Source organism: Mesoplodon densirostris, chromosome 6, assembly GCF_025265405.1.
Source record: "Mesoplodon densirostris isolate mMesDen1 chromosome 6, mMesDen1 primary haplotype, whole genome shotgun sequence".
NCBI lineage: Eukaryota > Metazoa > Chordata > Mammalia > Artiodactyla > Ziphiidae > Mesoplodon > Mesoplodon densirostris.
The window spans coordinates 128,224,224-128,247,277 of NC_082666.1; the positions used below are offsets into that span (position 1 = coordinate 128,224,224).

Sequence of the window (23,054 nt, forward strand, 5' to 3'; positions counted from 1 at the left end):
GGGACGTCCATCTTTTTACTGTTTGGCAGTTGATAACGGGGCGACGGAAGAGGCTGTGGTGGAGGAAGCAGGTCTGGAGTCAGACACCCGATTTAAAATCCCAGCTTTACTACCCATTGCAGTGTTTCCCACTTTTCACGTCCGTAAAACTGAATAGAAGCCACTTCATAGGTCATGGTGAGCAATAGGAATAATGCTCATAACACATAGTACCTGACCTGCGGTAAAGCATCCTTACATGTCAGTCACTGGTCACCTGTTAGTAAGTGTTCACTGTTATCATTAAACAGATATTATTTCAAACAGGATTTTTCTTCTGAATTTTTTTTTCTTGAATCTGGAGTTTCCTTCCTTTTTTCTTTTTCTTTTTTTTTTTTTTTTTTTTTTTTTGCAGTATGTGGGCCTCTCACTGTTGTGGTCTCTCCCGTTGCGGAGCACAGGCTCCGGACGCACAGGCTCAGCGGCCATGGCTCACGGGCCCAGCCGCTCCGCGGCATGTGGGATCCTCCCGGACCGGGGCACAAACCCGTGTCCCCTGCATCGGCAGGCGGACTCTCAACCACTGCGCCACCAGGGAAGCTCTCAAACAGGATATTTTGGTTCTACTAATGAAAGGTTAGGTTGCCAGGTGGAATTAAATGAGGGTTTTGTATTTGTTCGAAGTTGCCTTCTTTCTCAGCATTAGTCTACATTTAGGGACATAGACCCCATATCCAACGTAATATCTGTAATTTCTTCTACATACGGGGGCACATGTCCATAAGGCCAATGGGGCTTGTAGACACGTGAAGAGTGACTTCTGTCATAGCTTTGGAATGTTTTTTAAATCCTTCCGAGGAAGGTGGAGCCAGTTGTCTGCCTCCAGCGAGAGCTGAACAAAAGGGAAAAAATGAAGAAACCACTTAGAAAGGAAGAAGTCTTGTGTGGTGCGGCTGTGGGGGGTATGTGCCTTGATGAGGCCCGGCTGGGGGCTGTCGCTGGGAGTCTGACAGTAAATGAGACCCCCTTCCACCTTGAGCTGCTTCAGTGGGGTCTTCCGTGGGGTCCAAGTCCAGGACCACTTGGTTAACATCATCCTGGAATTCAGGGAATTGTGTGTGCTGAGGCCACCGCACCTGTGCCTGAACAGCTCTGCTGAGGCTGGGCTACTTGGGTAGTCTTCCTTCCCTCGGGATCTTGCCGCCACAGGATTTTCCTTCTGTCTTGGCTTTTCTGAAGTTGCTGCTACCTCTGAGTTTCTTTCTGGAAGACAGAGCCGTAGGAAGACCCTGCCATGAGGAATCTCCCCAGCCGGGCCAGCAAACCGGAGCCATAGTGGTCAAGATCTCAGTGATTTATTTGGCTGTTCAGTGCACAGCTCTGCATTTGTTCCTGATTTTTAGCTTTTGTTTGTTTGTAAAGATGAGTACATAATTGATTTAAAAGAGAGAGACACAGTGGCCAAAAGGTGGAAGCAACCCAAGTGTCCCTAGACAGATGAGTGGATACACAGAACATGGTGTGTATATGTACAATGTGGGGATTCTGACACAGGCTACAGCACGGATGAATCTTGAGAACATTATGCTGAGTGAAATAAGCCAAAAATCAGTGCGTGATTCCACTTACATGAGGGACCTAGAGTAGTCAGATTCACAGAGACAGAATGGTGGTTGCCAGGGGCTGAGGGGGGAGGGGAGTAGTTATTTAATGGGTACAGAGTTTCAGTTTAGCAAGATGAAAAGAGTTCTGGAGATGGGTTGTGCAACAGTATGAAAATACTTAACACTACTGAATTGTACACTTAAAACAGTTAAATGGTAATTTTATGTTTTGTGTCTTTTACCTCTATTAAAAATAAAAAAACAGAAAGAGAGACAGTGTGAAAGCTTAGCAAGTCCCCAACACTGCATACTATCTGCCTCCACAAAGGTATAAGCACTATTAATCTAAGAGGTGGTGGTACTATCTCTTCCGAACTTGTCCTATAAGATTGCTTTTCTGTAGCAGCTTCACACTTTTCCTGAAATGTCTGCCAAGTTTGTGAAAGTTGTAAAAGGACGGGTTGAACTACTAGACTTTTGTCATCAAAAACGGTCCAGGAGCGCTGGGATCCAGCCGCTGTGCTTCAGGTGGGAAAAGGAAGGGCTGAGAGCTGGGCGCTGTGTGGCCCCCAGTGTGGAGAAACTCCACATCTTTAGATGTAATTTGTAGATGTCTGCTTGGCCTCAAGAGTTCTGAGACTAGAGTGAAAAAAGGAGAAAGAAAATAAAACTAACCCAATAAACAAGGTATAAAATATACCCTGATCTCCATGTGTTTATTACGTGGTTTAGGAACAAAATATAGTTTGGAAGGAAAGAATGCAGTCATACCAAGAGATGTAAATGACACTCCAAGACAAGGATACAAACAGGCAATTGAAGATCAATGGGATTAACTGCCGAATAAACCCACGGAAGCATCATCGGGTTAGTCTAGGAAGGCTCGTGACAGGAAGAGGAAGAGCAGGTGATAGGATGTGAGAAGGGTGCTTGTACAGTGAAGAAGCGGGTAGAGACTTTCTGGGGAAGATAGCAGAGTAAAGTATGCCTCCTCCCTGAATACTGATAAATCAGATGAAAAGAACCCTCAGAATACAGTAAAACTTTCATCTCCAGTGAAACTAGGAAAATTCCCTCAACTACAGAAATACTCTCAAATATAATGGAAATTCAAACCACATCGAGGGAAAGACTTGGAGAGCTGATCCATACCTCTCAGATTTCCAGCCCGTGTAAACTTACCTGGTAAGAAAATAGATGAGATGGGAAAGGAAGAGCCAATGTTTTCATTATTTGCAGATGAAATAGTCAACTTTGGTAAACAAATATGTAAGATCACCATGGAGAAAGCTATAAAACTTAAAAGACATATTTTAAAAAGACATGGATAAGTGGGGAAAGATACTATGTTCTCGGATTGGAAAACCCCAAACAAAATCTATAAGTTTAATGCAGTCCCAGCAAACATCCCAACAGGCTTTCTTAAATACAGCTTGTCAAGCTGATTATAAAATTTATGTGGAAGAGTTACTGTGCAAGAATAGCCAAGATAGTTTTTATAAAGAAAACGTAAGAAGGGAGAACTTGTCCTATCCGAAATCAAAACAAGTGAAAATAAACAGGTACTGGCACGGAAATTAAGGCAATGATGTTCATTACAGCCCTGCTGTATGTAGTAGTGGAAAATTACTTGCTGAAATACAGCCAAGGCATTAGGAAAGGGGAAGCTATGGTGCAAAAAGACTGGCATTAAATGATGTATCCTTTCAGATATCAAAGTACAGCTAAACAACTGTGGGACTTATGGATTAGAACATAAACGTTTTATACCTTTACAGTGTAAAACTAATAAATCCTCTTAAAAGAGTGAGATAGATCTGTACTGATATGGGAAAATATCCAAATACATGCGTTTCCATGAAGAAACTAAACTGCAGAACAGTCTGTGTGGTATGATCCCGTTTGCGTTCAGGGCAGGTGGCACTGTTCTTCCAGGTGTCCCTTCCCAGGGCAGAATTATATCCCCCCACCTTGATAACGTAGGCTTGCCTATGAGACTTGCTTTGATCAATGACATGTGACTAGAAGTCACTTGTGCAGATTCCAAGCACAGCTTTAAGAGTCATTATGTAGTTCTGACATCACTTTTTACCCCCGCCATGAGGCTCTTATGACCCAGACAGAGGTTGCACCTTCAGCCTGGGTCTTGGAGCAAAGCACACACATATAACAGAACTGCAGCCAACTTGCAACTGACATGTAATGTGAACAGCAGAAAATAAACCTTGAATATAGTAAGCCACTGAGATTCTGGGATTGTTTGTTACAGCATAACCTAGCAAAAGCTGTCTGATACATTGTTAAACAGCACCAAAACCAAACATAAGTGTTTTCTGAATATATATATTTTTTCTCTTTAATTCATCTATATCTGTTACAAGTTTTAAAGCAGAATGTGACTTGAGCACTGCATTCCAATTCACAAAACTTGGCTCTGAGTTACTTTTCAAGGACTTTACAACATGTCTAGGTAAGCTTATAATTTTGCTACTCTAAACAATAGTTTTCTTTGGAAAACAAGTCCGGTGGATAGTTATTCCCATCAAGTTGGTTCAGTTTAACATACTAATTTCTAAAAGCCTGGCACATGCAGTCAATAACTACAGGGGATGGAAGGTTTTGAACATGTCTATAATGTGCCTGATATATCGTAGAGATATGTACAAGGATGCCTGTTTATTACAGCAAAAATTGAAAACTACCTGAATATACATTAGTAATGAAATTGACAAACTAAATATGATATGTGAATATAATGGAAAACTATAAAGCAACTCAAAGTAGCTCCACATGTATCAACATAATTAAAACACAGAAGCATATTCATAAGAAAAAATAAAACTTAAGGATACAAATCATGTTATTTCTGTGAAGTTTAAAACATGCAAAAAAATTATATATTGCTTTTTAAAAAGTATGCACATATATTACCAGAGTAAAAACATTCACGTGAATGATAAACCTATTCAGGATAGAGTTTTTTTTCTACTGAGGGAAGGAGGAGACGGGGATCATGGGATGGATACACAGGAATCAACTATCTGCAGTGCTTTATTTCTTTTAAAAATCAGAAGAAAATATGGTAAAATGTTAAGATTTAACAAAGCTAGGTGCTGGCTTCAGGAGTCTTTTAATATTCTTTTCTTCTCAGTTACTGAAATATTCCATGTTTTTTAAAAAGTAAATTTGTAAACATGATGTACAGTGTGAGGGCATTCATGTAAATTAAAATTTAAATCTATACAAAGCCATACTTATAATGTTCAGAGGTACGTATATATGTGTGTAAGAGTATAAAAATGAATTGGAAGGATATACACTAAATTCAAAATAGTGGTTGGTTAAGAGATGGTGATAGGGAATAAAAGGGATTGTTATATTATTTTTGGTACTTTTCTGTAATTCTAAATTTCTAAAAATGAAAATTATAATTAATAACAGAAAATGTCTGGAAATAGAAAATTTGTTAGCCACCATTGCCTCTGAGGAGTGGGATAATGGTAATTGTGGAGACTTTTATTTTTCATGTGACATCTTTCTGTACTGTTTGAATTCTTTTTTTTTAACATCTTTATTGGAGTATTGTTTGAATTCTTATAGCAGTTATGATGTATACAATTTAAACATAAATTAGGGGGAAATAAATATATATATGAGAAGAGTTACAATGTAGTGCCAAGTTAGATGGTTCAAAAAGTAGGGAGCTAGAAATCATCTTTTCCAAATACTTCATTTTTGAGTTGCGGAGACCAGAGCAAGAGAGGTAACGTTACTATTGCTGAACATTTTGGCCTCCAGTTGCTTCTGGAATTGGTTCTCATTACTTCCAGCCTTTAAATCTGGTAAATGTAGTTTGTGATATTGAAGCAAAGGCTGGACCCCGTTCACATCATAGGCAGAGAGTCCTGAGAAACACTCCTGCAGCTATACTTCTGTGCCCTCTAGTGGTTGGAGGACTTTCCTCAAGGCCACTGTGTGTAGATATAGATATGTCCAGGGGGATTTGGGAAGAGTCTGGTTCATCCTTTCACCCAGTCAGCTGCACTTCTCTGTCTTTTTATGTCAAGCTTCCTAAATAAGATTCTCTTTCAAGAAATGGATCTGCAGCTTAAAAAAAACAAGTGACATCAAAATCCCTGGTGCAGTCATTTATACATTTGATCTGATACTAATCTGGATAATTTTAGAACTAGGAAGGGCCTTGATGTGTGGTCTGACACCCCCATTTTACAAAGAAGATCCTGGTCATAGGCGGGTACAGTGAGTGCTGCCTGCGTCCATCGCTAGGGAGGGACCCCGTCTCCTGGCCCTGCTGTAAGTGATGTTCATCCTTATTTTTTGTTTTGTTTTATGCCAAGTGAACTCAAAGCTAAACAGAGCCCTCCTGACTCTCCTTAGAATCACATTTCATGCAAAAAGCTTGCAGGGTAACTAGGTGGATTAGCAGGAGAAGAAGATATAAAGTGCTGGTGATTGAGTTTAACCTTAGTTTGATTAAATAATCCCCAAGAAAGCCCCAGAGGGGGAAATAGTCCCATGTACACAGTTCTGCACCGTAGCACCGCTCCCCTTCTAAAAGGCGTAAATCTCCCCTGAAATGCCTCCCTAGCGTTCAGAGCAATAAAGAGGTCACATTATATCTCCATAAATCTCCCCAGCTGGCTGGCTGGCTGCTGCCATTCCAGGAGGTGAAAGGAAAGTTGTTTCCTTTTGACGGCCGCTGGGCTGGAAGGAAAAGCCTTTTCCCTCCAGACCCATTGTCTTGATCCCTGAGGGAGCTGGTCTGGCAATTTGTTCAGTATTTCCTTTCCCTCCTGCCAGCTTGTCACAAGCTTAAAGAGGGGTTGCAGAGTCAAACGGGCCCAGACTGCCTTGGTATAAGTCTCCGCCTATGACCCTGATAAAGGGCCTGGCGATAGCTCCCTCTCAGTCTTCCTAATTAATAAAAGGAACAAGGTCTAAACAAGCGGTGTAAATGGGTGTAACTGAGCATTAGAAGCCAAGCCAGATCCGCCGGGGTCTGGGGCCTAAGCCTGCAGAGAAGGCAAGGCTGGGGGGCCCTTGGGACAGGAACCAGGGTGCTCTGAGAGATGACAGCGGGTCTGTTAGACTGAGAACCCGCTTGCAAAATGGTGGGAGATAAGATGCTCTTGTGGGAAATCAAAAAAGGGAAACTTCCCTGCTCTAAATGAAACATATTACTACATGAAACAGTGACGATGCTAGTCAGGGCCTAGTCATTTACTTTATTACTTTATTTAACCTATAAAAGAATTATTTATTGCAATTAGGAAATAAATTAGCATAGTTCAGGATTCAAAATGTTCACAAGAACATACAGTGAACAGTATCCCTGAGCTACCAGGCTGCACTCTCCCTGGAAGCAAGTCATTATTGTCAGTTTCTTGTCTGTCCTCCTAGAGGTATTTTTACTGTGCATACAAACAAATCTGTGTATAGGTGCCTACCTCTTCTTTGGCTACACAGTGCACCCTAATTGAGTTGACAGTAGCTCCATATTGATGAACATATAAGTTCTTTTCCCAGTCCTCTGCCATTGCAGAAAAAAATGCCACATTGAGTATCCCCGGACGTCAGCCGTTTTACGCAAGCGCCAGTGCATCTGCAGGATAAATTCCTGGAAGTGGAATTTCTAGATCAAGTGTGCAAGTGTTTATACTCTTCCTGAGATATTGTCATGTTGCCCATCTCCCTAGCCCCAGGCAGTACCATGTCCTGCTCTCCATCAATATCTGCCTGCTTGTTTCCCCACAGCCCCCTCCCAGGGCACAATTAGGTAACTGAGGCAGGCTGGCAGGAGGCCTGGACTCCAAGGAGCCAGAACCAGCGCCAGACTTTGCCCACAGCAAGATGGGCAGGCAGCTTTTTTTTTTTTTTTTTTTTTTTTTTTGCGGTACGCGGGCCTCTCACTGTTGTGGCCTCTCCCGTTGCGGAGCACAGGCTCCGGACGCACAGGCTCAGTGGCCATGGCTCACGGGCCCAGCCGCTCCGCGGCATGTGGGATCTTCCCAGACCGGGGCACGAACCCGTGTCCCCTGCATCAGCAGGTGGACTCTCAACCACTGCACCACCAGGGAAGCCCTGGCAAGCAGCTTTTGATTAGCTTGTCATACATCCCCACACTTCTGGTCCTGCCCCCTGTGGAAAGGACCTTCGTCTTTCCCTCTGTGGGGTGGGAAGAACAGTCTGTGCCGTAGTGGATACCTGAGCCCAGAGAGGGCCACCTTTGTGGGAGGGGAGGCACCTGGGCCCACGGTGGAGAAGACACTTTGTCACTGGAATGAGAGGATCATGGGAAACTGAAGAAATGAAGTAGACATCTCTCTAATCCCTCGACTCCTAGGCAGAGATGCTTTTGAAAATTAAATTAAAAATTGTATTAGTGCTTGGGATTCACAGATACACACTAGTATATGTGGAAAAAAAATGGTATTAGTTATTTTGTAACAGCCTTATTAATATGCATTATGCAAGTAATGTGTAATTTACATTCTGTAAAGTTCACTCGTTTAAAGTGTGCAATTCAGTGGATTTTAGTATATTCACAGAGTTGTGCATCCGTCTCACAATCAGCTTGAGAACATTTTCATCGCTCCTAGAACCCTGAACCTATTAATAGCCACTCCCATTCCCTCTCCCCCAGCCCCTGGCAACCGCTAACCGACTTTCTATCCCTGTGTATTTGCCCATTCTGGGCATTTTGTACGAATGGAACCACACATTCAGTGGTCTTTTGTGACCAGCTTCTTTCACGGTACATGATATTATTTTTAACCATCCATTTCCCTCGGGCTCAGGGCTTTTGCACTGCTGTTCCCTGTCTCTAGTCCTGTTCCCCAAATACAGAGATGTTTATTTAATTAGCTGCTGATTTAATGAATTTGAGCCGTGTTATAGGAAGAGAAAATCTTAACATAGTCCGTGTAATTGTCATTTTAAAAATCAACTCAAATTTTCACATTTTTTTTACTGCAGTTTAGTTTTCTTACTCATTCCCCTATCAGTGGAGATTTGGGTTGTTTCCAGTGTTTTGCCATGAACATCTTTTTTTTAAAAAATAAATTTATTTATTTTATTTACATTTTATTGTTTGGCTGCGTTGGCTCTTCATTGCTGCGTGCGGGCGAGCGGGGGCTACTCTTCATTGTGGTGCGTGGGCTTCTCATTGCAGTGGCTTCTCTTGTTGGGGAGCACAGGCTCTAGGCATGTGGGCTTCAGTAGTTGTGGCACACGGGCTCAGTAGTTGTGGCTCGCGGGCTCTAGAGCACAGGCTCCGTAGTTGTGGCGCACGGACTTAGTTGCTCCATGGCATGTGGGATCTTCCCGGACCAGGGCTCGAACCCATGTTCCCTGCATTGGCAGGCGGATTCTTAACCACTGCGCCCCCAGGGAAGCCCTGCCATGAACATCTTAAAAATAAATATTTCTCTCTTCCTCTGTCTCTCTCTGTGGTGGTGATGGGGTCCTTTTGATGTATGCTAGTGAATTATTAGAGCAGTTTTATCACTAGCAAGAGTGGGCTGGTTTTTAATGCATCACGGAGCACTCTTCCACATCCATCCATCTGTATATATAAGTATATACACACGTATTTGTCAGCCGAATTAGGATGTTTGTCCAGGAACATGCATCTTAGTGGCCAGGCAGGCAGGCCAGGGCCAGAGCCTTCAGATTTACACCATCCTACGGCTGCCTCATTAGACGCTTTAGGATGCTGATTTATTGAAATCTGATCGGTCAAAATGCACTGAGTTTCTGTCGTGTGCTGAGCGCTGCAGATGGAGCAACCCAGCCCGAGAGCAGCGTGGTGCTTGCAGGGCGAAGGTCAGGTCACGAAATGTTCTAGAAGCTTAAGTGAGTGACTCACCATCTCTGGACCTTGGTTTCTTCCTCTGCCTGTCCACGGAGTCACCCAAACACCTCTTCTAGTTCTCGAGACTGTGTGCTTGCCCTCCAGAAGCCTTAGAGCCAGCACAGGGCGACCAGGATGAGGGGCTGTTCAGAACTTACCAGGCCCAGAAAAGGAAGGGTAGGGTTTGGGCTCAGTACTCGGAGTCCAGGAAGTAGCAAACATTTTCAATGGCTGACGGCCACCCAGGGATCCCGTGGCTGTAGCCGAGCCGAAGGCCGAACCCAGCCTGAACCCAGGGAGCTGGGAGATGTCAGTGGCCAACTAGAGAACCCAGCATTTAGAGCAGTTTAGGCACCTCTTTCCTTGCATTCTGCATGCACCCTGCCTGGGAGGTGGTGGCCCTGGGGAGAAACGAGTGTGCAGGGGACCACAGGGGAGTAAGTGTGTCAGGGTTGTAGGTCTCATACCTGGAGTTCCGCCGCGAGTGGCCATACGTCTGATTTTAAGCCTGTTGTCCCAGAATAATTGGTGATAAGCACCTCTCCCTCGGAAGCGTGCCATTCTGGATGATGAGGTGTGTGGCATCCAAGCCAGCCCGAGGGGTGTTAGAAAAGCGGAGATCCGGTGGTTCCGGGTTTAAGAGGGCGGAGCCTACAGGACGGGGTGTCTGCTGAGAGCAGCAGCCTATAGAGACCCTGGCTAGTCTTCACTCAACGTCCGCAGGGTTCTTCCCCAGGCCCCTCGGGGAAGACTCCGGGCAGCCCATCCACTGGGTAGAAATGGACAGGAGAGACCCCACAGAGGACGAGGAGACCACTGGGCAAAACAGTGTTCGTAAAAACACTTATTGTTAGAAGGAAAAACTGTCGACATTAGCAAGAGTTTTACAATAGAAATTATAACACAACACAGTCTTTGAGTGTTTCCTGCTTAGTTCATTTGCCTACTTTGAAGACGGTCTCCCAGCCGGTGGATCACAGGTGGGAAGGGCCACAGTGACCCTCTCCTGGGAGTCCACGTGTGTTTAACTTCCAGATCTGGCAAACGAAGTCACATTCTCAGAACCTAACACCATAGAACTCTAAATAGCCACGTGGCAGTCTGTATCCATCATGGACTTAACTTTGCACAACGCAGGAGGCTCAGGACGTCATGGTCACTGAGGGTGAACTGTGAATTCTAAAGCACCGAGACATTTCTCCTGGGCCAGTGACTGACCCATCTGTCATGGGGAAATTTTTACACTGTAATTATATCATTACATGCGGGGATTCTTTTTGTTGTTGTTGGGGGTAGGAGTTATTAATTAATTTATTTATTTAGGCTGTGTTGGGTCTTCGTTTCTGTGCGAGGGCTTTCTCTAGTTGTGGCAAGCGGGGGCCACTCTTAATCGCAGTGTGCGGGCCTCTCACTATCACGGCCTCTCTTGTTGCAGAGCACAGGCTCCAGACGTGCAGGCTCAGTAGTTGTGGCTCACGGGCCCAGTTGCTCTGCGGCATGTGGGATCCCCCCAGACCAGGGCTCGAACCCGTGTCCCCTGCATTAGCAGGCAGATTCTCAACCACTGCGCCACCAGGGAAGCCCATGTGGGGATTCTTGAAGGTCACAAAGATGCAGGCTAGGAGGCATTTCCCAAGCTGGTGTGCTGGAGAGCACTGAAACACACGTGCCCTGAGACGCTTCTGTGATCAGATGAGCTGGGTAAGCAGGGCATTCCTGAGTCCTGGACCTCTTGTGGTCCTCGCCACTAACACGTCATGTTGCGACCCTAGACTGTCTTTCACGTTCTGATTTTCGAACTGTTCGTGTTGATGCTGTCTGCTGCTGGGAAGAGAACTGAGTCCCCGACAGGATGGTCAAGCCATCTCTCTGCCGGCAGGAGCTGGTGGGACTCTGGGCCCGCGGTTCAGAGGCTGCCCAGTCAGTCTGGGTTGAAATCCCAGCTCCTCTGTTTCCTGGACGAGACCTAACTTCTCTGAACCCCAGTGACATTCCTCTTTCCGGGCCTCCCTCCCACTCTGCCCTTGCTGTGCCCACAGACCAGGTAGGAGTGGAGGTAGATGCTTGGGAGCCTTCAAGGGAGGAGCAGGTGGTCCACAGAACAGAAAGATAGAGACTTGGCTCTTCCCACAGCTCCTTCAGTGACAGGCATGGGCTGCCCAGTGACGTCTTCGCCTCATGTTTCTGTGTGTAATGTGTAATTTCTCTCAGCTTATTAGGGGTATTAACTCTTGGGAATATGCGGTAACTATTGTCCTCCTGTCTGTCCTAGCACGAGTTGCTCTTCAACCTCTTCTTTCTTTCCCTCCCTCCCCTTTTTTCTTTCTCTTTCTTTCTCCCTTCCTTCCTTCCTCTCCCTCCCTCCCTCCCTCTCTCTCTCTTTCTTTCTCTTTCTTTTTTCTTTCTTTCTTCCCTTCCTTCCTCTCTCTCTCCCTCTCTCCCTCCCTCTCTATCTCTTTCTCTCTCTCCCTCCCTCCCTCTCTCTCTCTCTCCCTCTCTCCCTCCCTCCCTCTCTCTCTCTCTCCCTCTCTCCCTCCCTCCCTCTCTCCCTCCCTCCCTCCCTCTCTCTCTCTCCCTCCCTCCCTCTCTCTCTCTCTCTCCCTCCCTCCCTCCCTCTCTCTTCCTTCCTCTCTCTCCCTCCCTCCCTCTCTCCCTCTCTTTCTTTCTTTCTCTCTCCATCCCTCCCTGTTTTTGGTGCTTTTCTTCCTTCCTTTCAGAATGTCCTTGCTTCTTTGTCAGTTTTTTTTTTAACCTGACTCATTCTTTAACTCTCACCTCAAGCCTGAAGCCAGGGTCCTAGGTAAATGCTGGAGGGGTGTGTGTGTGTGCGTGTTGGGGGTTGTGATGGAAATCTCTTTCCAGTACAATTACAATAGTCACCCAGAGAAAAGTTTAAAGGCCTCTCATATTATTCCGTGGCTATCCAGAAATGTAGTGCACTAAATGTTTCATATAGATTATACTCAGCTTCTTTGTTTGTAAATTTCTAAAGCTGCCTGCCCCTCGTGGATCGGGTCGGGATGTAGTGGATGCTTTCTGTGAACCCCAGCGTTTTGTTCTGGGCGCTCAGAGCCAGGGCCCCCGGCTCCGCTCCGCAGGGCAGCTCCAGCCCAGCCCGGCAGGAACCGCTTCTATTCAGCAGGAGCTTCCAAAATAGGTGCTCTAATCCTGCCAGCCGTACGTTGCCTGAGCTGTGTCCGCCCTCCCCGCGGCAGCAGCCTGTCACAGGCTGGGCCTGACAAAGCCCAGAGGACCGAAGCCTCAGGAGCTGCCCCAAAACCTCGGGGTTTGTTTGCTTCTCACCAGGCGCCAGCCCTCGGGACAGAGCCGGGCCTGTCAGGAAGTCCAGGCACAATCTCTGCTGAACTTTGGATGGGACTCGGGGCTGGGGTTCAGCATGGGACGTCTGGGTGGGGCTGCGGACTTTGTTCCTGAAGCCCCTTTGGCTCCGGGAGGTCTCCGGGCGGCCCCTCCCCTCTCTTTGCCGGCCTAGAATCCCCTCTGGCCTTGATTTGCAGCACTGAGTCGCTACCCTGGGCATGGGTAATTTCCGTTGTGTTTGTGTGTCTTCCCTCCCCAGAGAGATCTAGGATGGCTGAGGATTTGCTGCTGGGGGGAGGGGGCGGGGGCCCGGTAGTGATTCAGTCCAGGCGTCATTGCAGTTTGTCACATTTAATGTAATTATTTGCTTTAAGTTGTGCATCCCCAGCTAGACGGAAACAACTTTGGGCAGAGATTTTTGCCCCAACTTTACCTAGTCTATCTCTATGTCCAGCACTTGCTACAAAGGCAAGTAGAGCAGACACACAGGGCAAATGTTTGGGTTCCCCACCAGAAACCAGATGGACTCAGCACTGAGGGGTGAGGGAGAGGAGGGTCTCTCCCACCCGGGCTCGGGCTCAAGACCCAGCTCCCCTAGCAAGTGGAAGCCCCTCTGGAGAGGGAAGGCGCGACGGACACCCCTGTGGTGGAGCTCAGCGCAGAGCCAGGCTCTGTGGCTCTGACCCAGCGGCTGGCACACGCATGGCCCCGTCCCTCAGCCTGAGCTCTCTCTCCAGCAGTCAGGAGACAAACCAGCTTTGGGGCAGCGCCCAGTGGGTGTTGCCAACCGCGATCCCGGCCTCTGAGTCCTCTCCCTCCTCCCTCCACCTCCCCTCTCTTCCTCTCCTGGCTGTTCTTCCTCCCAGCCCCGACTTGCCCGCTGGCCTGTGGGTGGGTACCCCGAGATGGATGGAGCCGGGCATGAGAGGTCAGGTCCCTACCCGTGATTGCGTCAGCTCTCCGTGGGGAGGCCAGGGTGGGATCCTTCAACCTCCTGGCCCCCATTTTTCTTTCAGGCACTTGGGTGGGAGTAGTCTGCCTTAGTTCCTAGGACTGTCGGTACTAAATTAGATGCTGAAGAAATCAGGCTGGGTTTGTTCCCCTCTTTAAAAAGAATTTTTTTAAGCGGGGCGTGAATGGAAGTGAGGAGTTAGACCCCCATTCTTGGGGTGAGGGCACAATTCATTTTCTGCCTTTGGTTGCTAAAAGGATCATGAATTAATATTTCCCATGAGCAGAGCCCCGACACCTGTCAACCTGCCTGCAAGTTCATTCCCTGCCCACAAGTCTCAAGCTGGGCCAAGTCTGAGAGTGATATACAATTTACAATTCTGAGAAAAGGTCAGATTCCCAGATCTCCTGGCTCTTTTAGCCGTCCCTCCCCCAATATCCAGGCACCAAGGTTCTGCCTGGTTGTCCCCACTCCCTCCCAAACCCTCCAACCCTGACAATAACCCATCATTGTTATCTCATTCGGTGTTTGCAAAGCACTTTACAACCATTGTTGTGAGTTTTTCCTCTTATTTACAAAGTACTTTACAACTATTATTACAAGTCTTTCCTCTGAATGTGGGGTAAAGCTGACCCACTTCCTAGAGCCGGATTCCCACTGCCTTCTAAGTGGTTGGTCCCATTCCTGTGATGCCCAGCACTGGGTGGGTGGGGCTTTTGTAATTCAAGGCCATGGCTGTGCCCTTCCTTATTAGAAATCAGGCTGCTGCCCACTTGCCCTCGGGAAGTTCTACCCAGTGCATGTCTGATGAAGTGGTTATTAGCAAGGTTCACACCGTCAGATGATGGTGCTGGTTTGGGGCTCCCAGCCTGTCACCTCCCACCTCCCCCAGAGGAGGAGGGTGCTAAACAGCAGGGTTTCAACCTCTTTCTCTCCCTTCTTCAGTTCAAGGGGGGAAATTTATGTATGTGTCAGATGTAAGAGAGTAAAACAGTCCCTTCCCCCAGAGTGTACTGGGAGCTGCTTGAGGTGATCAAAAAATTTTTTTTGTTTCGTTCTTATGTTTCTTTCACATTTTAAAAAGTAAGCAATTATAACATTACAGAATGGTGTTTTTAAACATGAAAAGTCCAGGGAGTTCCCTGGTGGCGCAGTGGTTAAGAATCCACCTGCCAAAGCAGGGGACACGGGTTTGAGCCCTGGTCCGGGAAGATCCCACATGCCACGGAGCAACTAAGCCCGTGCGCCGCAACTACTGAGCCCACGTGCCACAACTACTGAAGCCCACGTGCCTAGAGCCCGTGCTCCGCAACAAGAGAAGCCACCACAATGAGAAGCCCACGCACTGCAACGAAGACCCAACGCAACCAAAAATAATTAAGTAAATTTTAAAAATAAAAAAATAAAAATGAAAAGTCTGTACAATTTGATTAGCCTAATAGAAGCTCCTTCCTGGTAGTCTCAGCTGCCATCACAGTGTATCTGGTGTTTTGCGTGATGCATTTTTCATTTAACATGGGAGGTAGGCATTTTTCTTTATTGTCAGGTTGTCTTTGTCATCATCGTTTACAATTATGTAACGTTCCATTGAGTGGGTCGGATGGCAAGATTTTCTGGTAGAAGATATGGAAACTTTGCCCATTTGGAGGTGTGCTGGGTTGTAAGGAGATGTGGTGCGTCTGAGGGATGCTTCTAGGAAGCACGGCCTCCACCTCCCCATCCTTCCTTTGGCTGCTGTTGTAACACCTGACTCTTCAATCTGGGACTTCTGCACTTCCTACCCTAGGCAAGAAGTCTCTGCCACCGTAATGCCCAACTTGTTTAAGATATGTGGCCCAAATGAATCCAGTAATATTTACTCATTATTGATACTCTGGCCCAATCTTCCCAGCCAGGTCATTAGCATTCTGAGCTCCTGTGACATCTATCGGAGTGCTGAAATAGCAGATGCTCAGTAAGTATTTGTCGGTGACAAATACACACTTGCCAACCTCCAGTGCCTTTCCCCAGCCTGTAAAATGGTTGCTTGACTGTGTAACCCATTCCATGTGGCAAGAAGGCATTTCTAAGGCAAGCCGTGGTGCTGGGTTCTCAAGGTAGTCAGGCCAGTAACCAGCAGAGCGACCAGGACTGCTAGGGAGGCTCCTGGGCTGAGATCCTGTCCTGGGTGTAAAACAATAAATATGAAGACAAAAGGGAATCTCCCCTCCAGAAAAGAGGAATGGATGGAGAAAGACCCTCTCCCTGTGCAGCCTTCTTTAGATGAACTGGAACATAGGAAAGAGGTTGGTTTGCTTATCTTTAAAAGGAAAAGAGTGTGAATCTTCATCGGTGAGAGGCACGTTCTGATATATTTATGAGTGAAATGACAGAATGTCTGGGATTTTCTTCGAAAGAAATCAGGATGGGGGAAAGTGGGTGGAGGTGTACATGAGACGAGATTGGCCACAGATTGTTGGAAGCTGGATAGTGATTAAATAAGAGCTCATTTTCCTAGTTGGGCCACTTTTTAATATGTTTAAATGTTTTCATTGTTTTAAAAAAATAGACTAATTGGGTTGTGCTCGGTTTGGACTGGAAAGGTGATGTAAAAAGGCCTCCATCCTGATTTAGACAAGAATGCAAAGGATCAATTTAGAGGCTGTAGCGCCATCTAGTGTTGATTGCAAACACGCTACAAAATGAGGACATTGCCAGCGCCCCTCCTTGGTCTGAGGGCCTTTTGTGAGCTCCCCTGGCCTTTCCAGTCCCCTCACCGGAAGGCTGGGCCAGGGAGCAGGGCCACCGGGCAAGGGCTGGTGGAGGGTGACGGGCAGGTTGTTCACTCCACGCCTCCCCCCGGGTTCGGGGAAGCAAGCCGAGAACAGGAGTCATCGTGTCATGTGCAGCTCTCAAGGCAGGTGACCTTGCTGGAGGGTTCTCAGTGTGACCCAGGTGCAAAAATAGCCTCTCTTGTGACCGGTGTGTGCTCAGCTCCCTGGCCTGAGCAAACAGCCCCTCACACCTGCACACTGTTTACTCATAGTTACTTGTTTGCAGGTGCAAATGACTGTTTGTGTACCCAGAGTTGAGGAGAGGGCCTCCACCATCCTCTTCTCCAGCCCGAGTTCCCTCAGAGCAGGTAGCGAGGCCACAGAACTAGCAGAATGTGTGGCCCTAAACCCCAGGGTAAGGGGCTATGCTGATGGAGGGAGAGCTCTTACCCTCCTCCCCAAGTCTCCCCCCTGAACTAGAGAAAAATCCACTTTTGCCTCTGGTAGTAGGACAAGAACAATCTGAACACCAGGGTGGCTGTATTTAGGGACAGAAAATTTAGAAAGGATATAAAAATTTTCAAAATAGGAAGCATTTTGTATACATGGAATATACATGGAGTCAGAGAGACTTCTGGAAGTTCTGAGCCAGACTTTATGTAGATCACAAGGAATAAGGAAACTGGCCCAGCCTGTCTCAGCAGGATGACTGAAATGGCCACCAGTGAGATGAGTCAACTGTTAAATTCTATAGACATGGAAGACAAAGGTGATGGGGAGGGAGGGGCCTATGAGCGAGTGCAGGGAAATGGCAGGGATGGCCACGTTCCTGTGGACGGGTTCCACTCTAAAGCACCATTGCTCATAATATGCACCTTTATTTTATGTTCCAGTAAGCAAGAAAAATGTCAAACTATGACACAGCATATCATACAGATACATTGAAATGAGAAAAATGAATTACTGTCTTTTTCTGCAGGAACGTTTGAAAATTTCAAGAACTTTCAGAAAAATATAGTCCCTTTGGCTCAGTCATTCTACGTCTAGGGGAGTATCCTAAGGAATAACCAGAAATGCTAAGATTAGTTTTCAAACTGAGTGGTGTCTACAAAAGTCAGAAACTGGCTAAGTAGAAGTTGAATGAGAATAGTTAAAGGATGGTGCAGTACCAGCGTGGGATAATATACACTAAAATACGTTCATAAAGAATTTCTAATGTGGGGAAATGCTTTGGTATGAAGTGAAAAAACGGGCTCAAAATGATACAGCTTGACCTCAAGTAGACAAAAATATGTCAATATATAAAACATTGCAAAGGATCTAACAGAACAAAATGTTAATAACATGGTGATCTTTGAGTTACAGGATTATGTATGATTTCTATATTTTTTTACACATTCCAGCATTTAATTGTCCCGAAGTAAATATTTATTATATTTTTATTGAAAAGGAAATGGAATCTCAATTTTGAAAGGGAAAAAAGAGAGAAAGAAGGTCTTGAGTAGAACTCAGTGTTAGGTGAACCCCCCCCCCCCCCGGCCAGGCTCTGAAGAGAGAGAAATCCAGGCGCTCGTGGTCTCTGCCACACGCCCTTCCCTTTCTCATGACCAGGGAGAGCCTGCTGTGTCTGGGATGCCGGGGGTAAGGTCTGCTTGCCAGGACAGCCCTCTGAGCCGGTTGCCAAGGGTTAGGGCCGAGGGAGGAAAAGCCAGACAGCCCAGAGTGATCCGTCTTCCACTCCTTGCAAGGAGAAGGCATTATTTCCTTGGTGTCTAGATTCTCCACTGTGAGATTTCTGGCATAAACAGAGAACTAATCCTCTGTATTGTTTCCCACCCAGTAGATATGTTTGACGACTTCTCGGAAGGCAGAGAGTGTGTCAACTGCGGGGCCATGTCCACCCCCCTGTGGCGGCGGGATGGGACGGGACACTACCTGTGCAACGCCTGCGGCCTCTACCACAAGATGAACGGCATCAACCGGCCCCTCATCAAGCCCCAGCGCCGCCTGGTAAGCCAGTGCCTGGCGCCCAGCAGCCAGGCCTCTCTCCTGTCAGCTCCTGGCTTCAGGGCTCGGCCTTGGTGGGAAATTCCTGGTTTTGAGTTTGGGGCTTCAAGTCACGTTTCAGAGAAGGTGCAGGTTGAAGGGCTGGATGAGTGGCAAATAGTAATTTCTTACACCTTCAGAGTTGGCTTGAGCTACGAGGATGGTCCAGACCATTGAGTTCAACCCCTTCATTGTGCAGAAGTGAAGAGTGAGGCTCAGAAAAGCTATGGCCTTGCCCGTGGTCACTTAGATACTGAGTCTCCCCTCGGGGACCAGAGTCCAGACTTCCTGCTCCCCGACCCAGCGCTGTCTGGTGTATCTCCTGTGTTCACAGCTCCACGAGGAAGGCTAATTCATCCTTTCTGTGTTGTGACTCACCCTGTTTTCAGTTGATCCGTTGATAAACCCAAAGACCAGGGAGATTATGTGGGGCGTGCTGGGCCCTGTGGCTGGGGAAGAGTTGGAACCAAGTTTTTGTCTCCTAGTTTCCTGGTCTTTTCGACTAAAATTTGATTTTGACCAATTCGAACTAGCTTTCCACAGATATTAGGGAAAGAAGAACAGAGGGGATAAACCCTAGTGCTTCCCTTTCTTGAGGTCAGTCTTTGAAGACACTCGGACACAGTAATTCCTCACCCCCCACTCACTCCCAGCACCTGAGGCTCGGATTCGTTCTACTTTGGGGAGAAGCTTTTCTGCCTACAGTGTACAGGGCTTGCTGGGCTTTTCCCTGACGCGAGTGACTGATAATGTTGCTGGCGCCGCAGTTATGGCCAGGATTTGCCATCCCCTGCAGCACAGCCCTTTTGCTCCCACGCCCCCAGGAGAGGCTTAGGGATGTGGCATCCGAGCATCGGGTGCGGTGGCTGGTCTGAGACTCTCACACAGCCATGCCCCACGCTCGCTGCCCGTGAAGCGAGATGCTGCGGCGCCTGCCATATCCTTGTCATTGGACCTGAAGGGTCTGTCTCTTGTGTTGCAGTCCGCCTCCCGCCGAGTGGGCCTCTCCTGCGCCAACTGCCAGACTACCACCACCACTCTGTGGCGCCGCAACGCCGAGGGCGAGCCCGTGTGCAACGCCTGCGGCCTCTACATGAAGCTCCACGGCGTAAGGGTCCCCCGACCGTGTCCTGCGCTTTCCTCCACCGCTCGGGTCTCACCCCTCTTCCTCCCTGCAGATCATAATTCATTTTCTCCTTCTTAACAAAGAAATGTAGATCTGGAAGGGACCTTAGAGACTGTCGTAGTGCGTTAGGGTTGCTATAGCAATACCATAGACTGGGCAGCTTAAACAATAGCAATTAACCTCCATGGTTCTAGAGGCTGGAGCTCCGAGATCAGAGGCCTGCAGGGTCGAGGGAGGACCCCCTGTCCAGTGGCAGACTTCTCTCACTGTGTCCTCACTTGGTGGAAGGGGCAAAGGAGCACTGTGGGGTCTCTATTATAAGGGCACTAATCCCATTCATGAAGGCTCCACCCTCATGACCTCATCACCTCCCAAAGGCCCCACTTCCTAGTACCATCACCTTGCATGTTAGGTTTGTGCACATATGAATTTGAGAGGGACACAAACATTCAGGGCATAACAGAGACATTGCTATGGAACATCATTTCCATCTTTAACATTACATAAGTCTAATTCCCATTTCACAGTTGAAGAGACTAAAAAATAGTCTATATGTGTGGTAGTCTGATATATAACAAAGGTAACAATTCAATGGATAAGGGATAGCTTTTTAAGAATGATTGTATTGACATAATCTGGAAAACAAAAAGAAAACTTGACCTCTACCTCCTACCAAAAGCAACAATAAACTTGGATGTATTAAACATATGAAACGTAAAACATCTTTAAATAGAGACAATAAAAATACTAGAAGAAAATGTAGAGGGGGAGTATTTATATAACCTCGGGGATGGGAGGAGACGTTTTCTTCAGCAAGTTTTCCAAACTCTTAAGCCATAAAAGAAAAATTAGATATATTTGATTATATAACATTTCATTTTAGTGTATGGAAAAAGATACCCCAAGAAAGTAAAACCAATATACACATACATGAGAAAAAGGATTAATATTTCCAGAATACAGAGAGCTTCTACAAGCCTCTTTTTTTTCTGGCCACACGGCTTGTGGGATCTTAGTTCCCCAACCAGGGATCGAACTCGGGCCCTTGGCAGTGAAAGTGCAGAGTCTTAACCACTGGACTTCCAGGGAATTAACAAAGCTCTTTATGTTCTAATTTGGAACAATCTCCATTACATAGTGCTTAAAAACGAAGTCTGTACAGAACACTGTACATAGCGTGGTTCCAGTTTTATAAAGAAAGAGGGAGAACATAATTTATACGTAGTTGCTTATATATACATTGAACACTTTTGGATGGATGAATACACATACTTATGTATATAGATATGTACATGTGCACACATGTTTGAGAACTTTTTAAAATGTAAGAAACAGGCTGTTATTCCAATTGCCTCATGGGCAGAGGATTGATAGTAGTAAGATGGGAGGGGTTGTTATTAACTTAATCTCATGCATCTTTTCATGTTTTCTTGTTATAATGAGCTTTAAAATGTCTAAAAATAGAGAAAGCCCACGCACAGCAACAAAGAGCCAACACAGCCAAAAAAAAAAAAAAGTCTAAAAATATAGTTAAGAATACCCAGGGCTTCCCTGGTGGCGCAGTGGTTAAGAGTCCGCCTGCTAATGCAGGGGACACGGGTTCGTGCCCCGGTCCGGGAAAATCCCACATTGCCACGGAGCAGCTGGGCCCGTGAGCCATGGCCGCTGAGCCTGCGCGTCTGGAGCCTGTGCTCCGCAACGGGAGAGGCCACAACAGTGAGAGACCCGCGTACCGCAAAAAAAAAGAATACTCATATTGACCCTTGAACACTGCAGGGGTTAGGGGTGCCAACCTTCTGCAGTCGAAAATCCATGTCTAACCTACAGTCTTCCCTACATGTACGTGATTTCTCCTTACCTGTGGTTCCACATGTGCAGAGTCAACCAACCACAGATCATGTAGTGCTGTAGTATTTACTATTGAAAAAAAATCCACATTTAAGTGGACCCATGCAGTTCAAACCCATGTTGTTCAAGGGTCAACTTTTGTAAGAAGTGTATACAAGGATACTTGTTGAATCATTGTAATAATGAAAATGGAGAAAAAAAAACCTTTGGGAGGAAAATGGTTAAAGAAACTATTGTTCTTCAATAGGGGAATGATAAAAGGAACTGATAGAGGAATATTATGTAGGTATTAAAAGGATTGTGTCTGTAAAAAATTAGAAACAGAATTACTATATGATACAGCAATCTATTTCTGGTATAAATCCAAAAAGAATTGAAAGCAGAATCTCGAACAAATATTTGTATGCTCATGTTCACAGCAGCACTATTCGCAATAGCCAAAAGGTGGAAGCAACCCACGTGTCCATTGATGGACTGATGGATAAACAAAATGTGATCTACACATACGATGGGATATTATTCAGCCTTCCAAAGGAAGGAAGTTCTGACACAGGCTACAACATGCGTAGACCTTGAGGACATGGTGCTAAATGAAAGAAGACAGTCACAAAAGGACAAATACAGTGTGATTCCACTTACATGAGGTCCCAGAGGAGTCAAATTCCTAAAGACAGAAAGTAGAATAGTGGTTGCCAAGGGCTGAGGGGAGGGGGAAATGAGGAGTGACCATTTAATGAGCAGAGTTCAGTTCTGCAAAATGAAAAGTGCTCTGGAGATGGATGGTGGTGATGGTTCATAGCAGTGCAAGTATACTTTTTTTTTTTTTAAGGAGTCTCATGAAATTTTATTCAATTTCAAGGGTACAGACAAGAGGCAAATTTCACAGAGAAATAATGCAACAATGTAATTACTGGCTTGGATGGCTGTACTTGAGGTTGTTCAGAGTGCTAAGAACTATCTGGATTATCGGCTATCCAGTTTTCTCCATTGTCCAGCTCTTTGCCACACGAGGATCCATTAGTCCTAACTAGAATGGAAATTAGGTGTACTTACAGAGATAAAATTTTATTCTTAGGATGCCAGAAAATGTAGAACATCTTTCTGAAGTAATAGAGGCTTCAGTCTGTAAGTGGGTCACTTATTTCCCCAGTAGGTTTACCTCTAAGTCAGCTTGAAGCACAGCGTTCAGGATTTCAAGCTTAAAAAAATGGTTTAAACTATTTTCATCCTAAAATATTTTAAAATGGTTACACTGACTGGAAATTCCCTGAAATGAAACAGCTCAGTTATATTTGATAACTTTGTAGCACCCCAAATTCATTCGACACATTTAATGCATAGTTCCCAGACCTGCAATAATACAACCATAACCATTCTAATCATATCATAGTTTAATAAAATATTGACTGGTCCCTCTAGATAAAGTCTACAAAGCAAAGGACTGAGCAGATCTCTTGCCACGTCTCCTCAACGGCTCTATAGTAGGCACAAGCAGTTGAGCTTTTACTTTAACTAAGGTTATTAAGAGTTACTAAATTGACAGTGATTGAGT

The 23,054-nt window shown here is 46.1% G+C and overlaps 1 protein-coding gene across 2 annotated transcripts in view; it reads left to right on the forward strand.

The window, feature by feature from the left end:
* GATA4 (GATA binding protein 4) overlaps positions 1–23,054 on the forward strand; it is a 47,897-nt gene that overhangs the window by 18,335 nt on the left and 6,508 nt on the right. Inside the window, exons 2-3 of one of the 2 annotated variants that reach the window (XM_060101453.1) lie at positions 18,323–18,492; positions 19,511–19,636. In XM_060101453.1, coding sequence (XP_059957436.1) covers positions 18,323–18,492; positions 19,511–19,636 — 296 coding nt within the window. The remainder of the gene's footprint in view (positions 1–18,322; positions 18,493–19,510; positions 19,637–23,054) is intronic. The other variant, XM_060101454.1, reaches the window with a different exon arrangement.